General features: G+C 28.4%; 1 protein-coding gene across 3 annotated transcripts; it reads right to left on the minus strand.

The window, feature by feature from the left end:
- Positions 1-947: 947 nt before the first annotated feature.
- Positions 948-6,384, minus strand: LOC111296354 (mitochondrial hydrolase YKR070W-like). 3 transcript variants are annotated; one of them, XR_002690957.2, is made up of 12 exons: positions 6,192-6,368; positions 5,989-6,092; positions 5,794-5,829; positions 5,187-5,260; positions 5,054-5,094; positions 4,217-4,288; positions 3,920-4,112; positions 3,222-3,317; positions 2,681-2,748; positions 1,548-1,752; positions 1,328-1,407; positions 948-1,224 (listed from the first exon to the last, which is right to left on the minus strand). XR_002690957.2 is itself a non-coding variant. In XM_022890615.2 (12 exons), exons 1-12 carry the CDS (start codon positions 6,281-6,283, stop codon positions 1,165-1,167), a joined length of 1,125 nt encoding a protein of 374 aa, XP_022746350.2. In that variant the 5' UTR covers positions 6,284-6,384; the 3' UTR covers positions 948-1,164. The 3 variants fall into 3 exon arrangements, 2 of the variants coding, with proteins under 2 accessions (XP_022746350.2, XP_089596831.1); XM_022890615.2 differs by having other exon boundaries at positions 1,328-1,411; positions 6,192-6,384; XM_089740705.1 differs by having other exon boundaries at positions 1,328-1,411; positions 1,559-1,752.
- Positions 6,385-9,597: the final 3,213 nt, after the last annotated feature.

The raw sequence follows: 9,597 nt of genomic DNA on the forward strand, positions 1-9,597 counted from the left end.
AATTAAAAATTGAGTTTTGATATTTCAAGAACGGATTAAAAAATTGATAATTTTTTTATTTTTTCTTTTTTATAAATGAGATTTTATTGTCTTTTCGTTAATGTATAAAAAACTTTATTGGGATTTTGTCTGAAAAAAACTTTTTGGGGGATTTTTTTTCATAAAAACATTTAAGTGAGATTTAAATACATATTTTTTTAAATTGTTAACATTGAGGAATGTCATCTTTTTAAATCACTGAAATTATATGAGAGAAAATACAATTTAAATAAGTTAATTCTCTCATCTATTTCAACTTTTGACATGTATTGAGTCAAAAACATATCCAAAAATGATTTTATGTTTTCATTTGGATGATCAATAAAAATAAGATACTCCTTTCGTTTCAAATTTTTTGTAATTTATTAATTTTCATAGAAATTTTAAAAAATTGATTTTAATTATTTAATATTAAATTTTAATTTTGTTATAAAATTAAATTTTCATAACTTTTATTATAAAAAAATCATACAAAATAATTTTAAAATGTAAAAAAATTAAAAATTTTAGATATTCAAAAAATAAGATATAATTTTTGGACCTAAAAAAAAAAAAAAAAAAGAAAGAAGGAAAGTATATAATGTTAATGGCGAAATGACAAATTCGAAGCATTATTAGTAATTTTTCTTTAAATCTAGGTGGTGTATCCATTACAGTTTTCGCTATAGTCAAATAATTAGACGATTTGCCTTTTCGAATAATTGGAATTGGGGAAAATAAAGGGAAAGAAAAGCAGACCAGAGCAGGCCAATTTTCAGCCTATTCAGATATGACGCCGGGCCATGTGTCATTATCGTAAAGGGAATCATAGATCTCACTCAAATCGGCGTTGAGATATAAATATTCACATTATTTTTTAATTTATAAAATATTTTTATGTGATAAAATCGAAATAAAATTATAATATCTAATAATTTAAAACAGATAATATTTTATAAATTAGTGTAAATCGATACACCAAACCAATGACCACGTTCAATAGAGAAGTAGAGCAGAATGGAAAGAATAAACAATGGTGGAATTTATATTTGGCATTCAAAAAACCTCTAAATTTGGTCATGGCATTAGCGTCCATTATGTCACTCAAATGAGAATATGAATAATCATTTCGAAAAAGGGCTGATTCTAAGACATACACTCCCTTTTCAAAATATAGTCCACTGCCTCCTCAACCGTATCAACAACCTGCGCAACCAAAAGTGAAACCTAATAAGATAAAACATAGAAGTATGACAATTTTTTTTTTTTTTTGGATATTTTGCACTATCTGGTAGAATAATGAACTTGCCAGGTCTGCTGGGAATTCGGCATGATTATCTTTTGTTCGGAAAACACCTGTCCTTGTCAAAATAGAAAACCAAGGACGGCCTGCCTTGAAATCAAACGATGTAAAGAAGTTTTGATCCTCAAGGCTCAAACAAAAGTAAAACTGTATGCATTTTGTATAACCAAGTGCGCAAGATTTATGAACTCAATTGAGGAAAACCGAAAGGAGTATGTAGACAAACCTGTTGTGCACCTTTGACATCAACTGAAGGATTATCACCAATCATGTAAAGTGTTTTAAACGGATGTGATCTGGGGACTCCATTGTTCTCCGAATGATCTAGACACAAAGATGACTGAAGTTGGTTCAATATTGCTTCAGCATTCTTGAATACAAATGGATTTGGTTTCCCATAAGATACGTACTCCAGACCTTTGGGATTGATTCTGCAAGGACAGATATAAAATTTATAATAATAGAGGACACTACAGTTCATTAAATGAAGTTATTTTATGCAATCCTATATGGAAGTGAGTGTTGGGCTGTTAAGAAACAACATAAGAAGAAAATAAACATAGTGGAAATGAAGATGAATGTGTGGTAAGACTAGAAGAGACAAAATAAAAAATGAAGAGATTCAAGAAAAATTAGGGGTAGTACGAATTGAAGAGAAGATGAGAAAAGGCTGTTTGCGATGGTTTGGCTATGTGAAACATAGACCTAGCTGTACACCAGTTAGGAGAATTCAGTCGCTAGATCTAGGAGAGATCAAAACATATACAGGTAGATCATGAAAGATATGGATGCAAATAATAAAAAACGATATAATGGTTAAGGAATTAGATGAAAAGGCGATTGTTGATAGAAATGAGTGGCGCAAGAAGATTCAAACTACAACCTAACTTGATTTTCTTATTTGGTTTTTCATACAACCGACTCTAGAGTATAGGATATAAGGCTTAGTGTGTTGTTGTTGTTGTATAAGTCTTTGGTCATATGGATTTTTTGAGAACCCTGCAGGATGAAGAGATTATGCTTCAAATTTTCTTATTAGAAAATCTACTACTTTTACTTTGTTTATAGAAGTAACAAAAAGTATTTCACCAGATAAAAAGAATGATCTCTTAGTTTATTGAAATGAAAAAGGAGTTACAGCAGAAGGTAAAATATTCATTGCTATGCCCATGACATGGGTAGTAAATGAATAGAAAACATTCAAGAAAAATTGAGCTCTCTTTTCAAAATAATGGAGAAATATTCCTTTTTTTTTTTTTTTCAAAAAAGGCAATTTAGTTCTATGCGACCCAGGAAGTAGTTCAAGCTGAATTCTCAATTTGATGAGAACCATCTAATACAATGAGACACTAACCTTACCTGTTGAAGATGCTTTCCAGTGCAATTCTAAAAGCACCCATTCCAAGACGCTTAGAAGGAAAGGCAGCCTGTATTACATAATTAGCAGATGAGGTTATAAGCAAGTTTAGTGCCAAATTTGAGGTAAGTGAAAATGAGAAATATTAAAAGGATCAAATTCTATTTCCACATAACTCAGAATAGAAGCTTGCTTAAAGTCAAGTCCACAGAAGTGGAAGTTCTACTAACTACTGCAAAATAGTTAAGAATATAGTCATCAAGATGCTTGATGCCAAGAACACAACGTAGGCAGATGATCTTCAACCAATAAAGGTTCCAAAAATTGCTAGCTGTAAGCAAGCAGCATTATGTACACAATCTCAAACTCTCAAGTCAACAGATATTTATAAGCAAAAGAAAAAAAAAGTTCTAAAATGAACCCCTTGAATTCAGAATTGTTCTCTTTATATCTGCATAATGTGGTTCTATGCCGAGTCCATATGAAATGTATGTGATGAATTCCTTGAATTTCTCTCATACATAAATAAGCACAATAACAAACCTGATATTCAAGATCATCAGCAGCAAAATATAAAGGTGGTTGGTTTCTATTTGCTTCTCTATGGAGGCCTCCAGATCTTAAAACATCACATAGCACCTGATGCAATCCATTAATCAATTTTTGAGATGTGGAACAACAAGATCATTTCTAGTAAGATGTTGAGTAACTACAGTTTTCACACTGTCACAATTAGAATTTTAGGTTAGATTGCAACTTTCAGCAAAAGCACAGTCCCAGTCCCATAAAAAAATTCCAAATGTTGATATATCCCCAATATCCAAAAAGCAATGTAGTTCAACCTATAACCTAATCTAAAAAGTGAAACTCAAAATACCACATCCATTTGTTGCATGACTTCAACATTTTAAAATCTTAGAGCAAATGATTTCATGAAACTGTTTCACAAATTTTGGACAAGGATATTTCATCAAGCAACAAACAAGTTATGACAATAAAAGTGTTACCTCACATTTTTGTAATGATTTCTTTCTCTAAAGAAAAGTAAATAGAAAAATGCAGTTCAAGAATTTCAGAGCTTGTTTTGATTTCATGTTGAACACCATGAACACCTGAACAAGTAATGGTGACAGAAAATAACCCAAACAAGAAAATGAATTAATAAAGAAATTGAAATTACATCATTCAAGGGAATGCATATAGAACCACAGTTCTAATTCAAAAGCAGAATTAAAAAACACCTGAATGTCCCTGCCCCAGTCTACAGGATCACTGACAACAAATACTGCCTTAATCCTCCCTGAGGAAACATCACATCTTGGCAATGTTGGCATCTTCCTATCTGACAGTGGCATAGTTGTCCATCTCTTATATTGAGATACAGGATCAATGCTCTCAAAGTAAGATGCATATTCTTCCAATGACACAACTTTTCTAGCACCAAAATAACTTAGCTATATAGGTTTCCAAAAAGTCAAAAAATATATGCTATGAAAATCAGGACATTCCCAGACTTAAACATTAAATTGAGCCCTTACTTGAAACCATACTCAGACATCACCAACGTGGGGTCCCCTTTTCCAGTGGCAATAATGAGTTCGTTCTCAAATCTGAATTAGAGAAGACAAAGTAAACAAATATCAGCTAACTAAATCACGAGAACATCTAAATAGATCACAGCAGTTGGAAAAACTAGAATAACACATAGGGTAGTTAGTTAAATACAACTTAACAATGTCAATATTCAAGAGCAAAAAAAATTTAGAAGCAAAAGAAAAAGGATTCCACACTCTAGAAATTAAATAAATATCTTCCTTTTCAGTTAGACTGATCATGCTAAAGAATATCTTTCAGAAAACAGCATTGATGTGAGATTCACCCAACTTATTTACTAAAATCAAATCAAGAACAACAGCCTATAATGTCTGCTACAACTATGAAACCTTCAGATTTATGGTAACTTAGCTACTCCACAGTTTGATCCTCTAATCCATCTACTTTCTTACCACATGATATTATTGAAGAGAATCAAAGTCATCCTCGTTGCAACTCCCCAGCAGAAGCTAAGTGATTATGCAGCCAGCACCAAACACAAACGTTGATATCATTTACCAATTCAAAGTGAACTTACATAAATCCAACGAAACAACAATCTGATTTATTGATTACCTAAGTATAGCATCTGCTTAATTTATTCAAATACTCCTCCTTAACATCTTTGATGATTAGCAAAAATCAAAATCTAAATCTAAAAGAGAACAAGGTGATCCAAGGAAAGAGCTGACATAAGACCAAAATATGTTGCAAAGTTTAATGATACTTTAAACTCAGAGATGTTGAAGTCAAAAACAAAATGAAGATCCATATCAACTTACTTCTTCAATAAATTTCTAAAAGGTGAGTGACCTTGTACAACCTGCATCACAAGAAAATGGTAATCATTTGTCAAACACACAGAACATCACACAAGGAAAAATCTACACTCATATAGAAACACCAAAACCTTACCTGAGAAAACATAATATTCACTCCCAAAAGTTCACTTAACTCCTTGGCTCGCTTCGTTTCCGGGATGCCACCTCCTATTCAAATCAAACAGCCATCTCACTTTATGATTGAGATAATATAACAATCCTCATACAACTCTGACACAAAATCTTCCGTAGGTTAAATTTGGCATTGTGGTAGGATTCCCAAACAATGCCAAATAAGTTCACAGTTTCCAACAACCAAAAACACCAATTTATACCATAATTATATATAAGTTAAGGATCAACTCTTCAAATTAGACCTACCAAATTTAAACACCATAAGATGACATGACACATAAATGATACAAGAAAAGATATGAAAGCGACACATCTAAAATTTTAGCACAAAGTATATATGTGTTTTACAAAAAAAAAAAAAAGGTGTTCCGTGTTTGATCGTGTGGACACAAATATGACACTGAAATTTTCATGTTTTACACATATTTGACACGAAATAGACGTGACACCGGATGTACGAATTCCGATGTCAACTTCCAATAGAAAGTTAAAAAATACTGTTATCAATTAAAATCGTTACAATTCCATCAACAGTAATAAAGTAGCCTCACTTCAGAGTGACTCACCATTAGTTAAGAACAAGTATGGAACATTCAATTCACCTGTGAAAATAATCCATTAAAAATACAATTTAGTATTGATTAACAAATTTTCTTTTTTTTTTCCTCTTTTTCTTTTCATAATTAACCAAACAAAATTAAAATAGAGAAAATAAAATTCATGATATGAAAATAAATCAATAGAAAATTTTTTAATAGTACCAGAATCTCCGTACAATCTTCTCAGAGCTCGTGGAGAACCTCCAATGGGAACACGGCCACGAAGAATGACGCCGTCGATATCAAATGCTATTCCAAAATTACACCTGAAAAATAATAACCTCAATTTTCATGCATTTTCCAGGGAACCAAACAATAATTTGAAACAAATTTCGGATTCTTTTAGAAAAAAAAAATAAAATGACCGTTTTCGACGCTGAGAGGAGGATTGATACGAAAGCGGAGCTCTGTTTTTGAATTGAGAAACCCTAGAAATTGTTGATGCGTGAAATCTCATTTCTACCCTTAGCTTTCTCTCCTTTGTTCTCTGAAAATTCTCGTGGTTGCCAGAAGGCTGAAGCCGGTGACTGTCTCTCGCACTCTCGCCCTTACATGATTTCTTGACCGTTACTATATGACTATTTAAACGACGCCGTTTGTTATCACATGCAAAATAAATAAAACTTTTTTTGTAAAAATGAAGTATTATCCCTTAAAACATTTTGCGACGACAAACTAGCCATTTGAGAAACATTTGTGTCGTCGCTGTTTCTTACAAATGAAAAAAAAAGTTTTGTGAGGATAAAGTCGTGGCGGTTTCTATTTTTACCGACTTTGTTATTGGATTCGATCGCTAGATATTTTTAAAATATAAAAAGTTATCAACATTTTTTTTTATAAATGATTATTTAAAAAATTATTTTTAATAAATATTAAAATTCATTAAAATAATAAATGATTATCAATATTTCACCCAATGACATTTTAAATTTTAAAAAAATATATTTAAAAAATTTCTTACACTCTAAAAATAAAAAATAATAATAATAGAAAATTTAAACTAACAAGAACAAATCAATAATAACAAACTATAAGTTAAATTTGAAACTTTTGAAAAATATTCTGATATTGAACATGAAACTTTCAAAAAACAATTTCAATACAAACATTTAAATTAAAGTAAAAATGTTCAATACGATAAGAGTTATGTTAAATAATCTTACTCTAATCACAATTTCAAAGAATAATAAAATAAATAATATAAATCTCAACAATATATATTCATTTTTTTAAACATAATACAAAATTTTATTTTCCAAAATAATTAGTAGAGTTCTTTTTTTTTTCTACTATAAAAAAAATAAAGAGACATGAAATATTTAACACTAAAAAATTACATGATGGAATTAGAGTTTCATGCTTTCTATCATTCTTTTACCATCATTATCAAAACATTACACATACAAAATTACCAGAAGAAAAAAGAATAGAAGATAATTTATGTTTTTTCCAAAAAAAAAAAATGGTAGGTAAAAATTATAAACTTTTAATATTTGTAATTTATTTAATTTTAAATTTTGTTTTAAATTTAGAACTATAATTAATGATATGAGAGCTATCCAAATATAGAAAAGCATATTATTCACATAAGAGAATTGCCTTTTTTATTGGATATTTTATCATTTATATATTTATGTTAAATTGACATGGTTTTTTTATGATCAAATTAGCATGATTTTAGGTTAATTTGATTTTGTCTTAACATTTAATATTTTTAAAAAATAAACAAAGTCAAAGTAGGTAAAGTTATTATATATTTTTAAAAAATAAAATATAATTAATTCCATAAAATTTAGTCAAACAAATTAATTTATGAAACTAGGAATGTAATCGATCGAGTTCGAGTTGATACAATATTAAGCTCGAGCTCAAGTTCGATTCGAAATTCGATGTTCGAACTCGATCAAATTTTATTTTTTTAACTCGAACTCGACTCAAAATAAAAATTGAATTACTCAAGCTCACTCGATTTAATATATTTAAATATAAAAAATCGATTAGATTCACAAATTACTCTAACTAAGTATAAGAATGTTTGAATTCGGCTCGATCAATGAGTCAAGCTACTCAAGTTTGAGCTTGACTCGATAATAATCGAGTCGAATTCGAATTTTCTTCGATTCAAATCCGAATAACTTGCGAGTTCTAATATACCATTTATACCTTTATAAGGGACACATGAAATTCATTTAGGTTATCCACATATCGAAAATTTTAGGTCATATATTTAAGACAACTTTCCTTTTTATCAAAGATTTTGACTATAAAATTTTCTTTTTTTTTTGTTAGATATGATAAAACTTAAAGGACTTATATTGCTTTTATAGTCTTAGTACTATTACATAGTTGTTGTAATTAGGGGTATAATCGAGTCGATATAGTGAGAAACTTAAGCTCGATTTTTAACCCGCTGTTTGATAATCGATTTGAATTTGATCGAGTTTTATTTTCTTAGCTCGAGTTCAATTCGTGATCAAAATCGAGTTACTCGAACTCACTCAATTAAACTTGATTAATATGTAAAAATAAAATTGATTCTTATGCTCACTAATAGCTCGATTATTTGTGCTTGAGTTCGAATTTTAGATATTTTATTAATTAAAATAATAAAAAAATATTTAAATATAAAAACTTATTAGACTCGCAAGCTATTTGAGTCAAGTATAAAAATATTTGAACTCAGCTTGATCAATGAATCGAGCTACTCGAGCTCAACTTGATAATAAATGAATCAAATTTAAATTTTATTTGAATTGAATCCGAGTAATTTGTAAATACTAATATGTCAGTTACACCCCTAATTGTAACCTTCTTAGGGTGAAAAACTTTGTGGTGGAAAGAGTTTTTTGGGTTGGTTTTGTCATGTGGTTGGAAATTTTGATGTTTTTAAGCTTGACTAAGATGGATTTTTAGTAGAGCATCTTTGGTATTTAAATAGTGGATTAAATTTTTTTGAGATAAAAAAGTTGTAATATCAAATTGGAAATAGTTCAAATTGCAAAGGTGATTTAATTTTTTAATAAGACATTAATAATATTATTTTACAAAAGAAGTTGTAATTTAGAAAAAAATGATATGTATTATGATTTAAATTTCAAAATTATTGAATAAAGATATTTTATAAAATTTAAGCGATAAGTTTTTAATATTTGTTTTTGATTAATTGAAATTATTTTTTAAAGTAGTAAAAAAAGATATTATTTTTTCATGCAAGTCAATAAGATAGATTTTCATTAAAATCTTTTATGATTTCATTTTTTTATTGAGCAAAAACTAAATTTAAGCTTGATTCATTGAACCAAAAAAATATAAACATTCATAAAAAGTTTATAAAAAATTTAAATATATATTTTTTATATTTATAATTTTATTTATTAAAAAATTATCTGATTCATAATATATCGATACTAAAATTTATAATCTCCAATGGCAAAACTAAATGTTGTTCCTTATAACATATTTCATTAAGATAGCTTTTGAAATTTATAACATTAATATAATAAATAATAAAATATGTGACAATATTTATTTATGAAGTTTAAAAATTTTATGGGAATAACAATCCTTACTTTTTTTTTAGATAATAATAATCATTAGTATTAAACTTAATAATTTTAAATACTATATGAAAAAATACACCAAAACGATACAAATTAAAATAAAAAAAATCATATATAAGTCTATTAAAAACAAAAAATATATTATATTTGACATGTCGAATTATAATACAAATTTATATATATTAAATATAATTAAAAAATATAAAATACT

The sequence above is a fragment of the Durio zibethinus genome, chromosome 12 (genome assembly GCF_047325235.1).
Source record: "Durio zibethinus cultivar Kanyao isolate XHJ-2024 chromosome 12, ASM4732523v1, whole genome shotgun sequence".
Classification (NCBI taxonomy): Eukaryota; Viridiplantae; Streptophyta; class Magnoliopsida; order Malvales; family Malvaceae; genus Durio; species Durio zibethinus.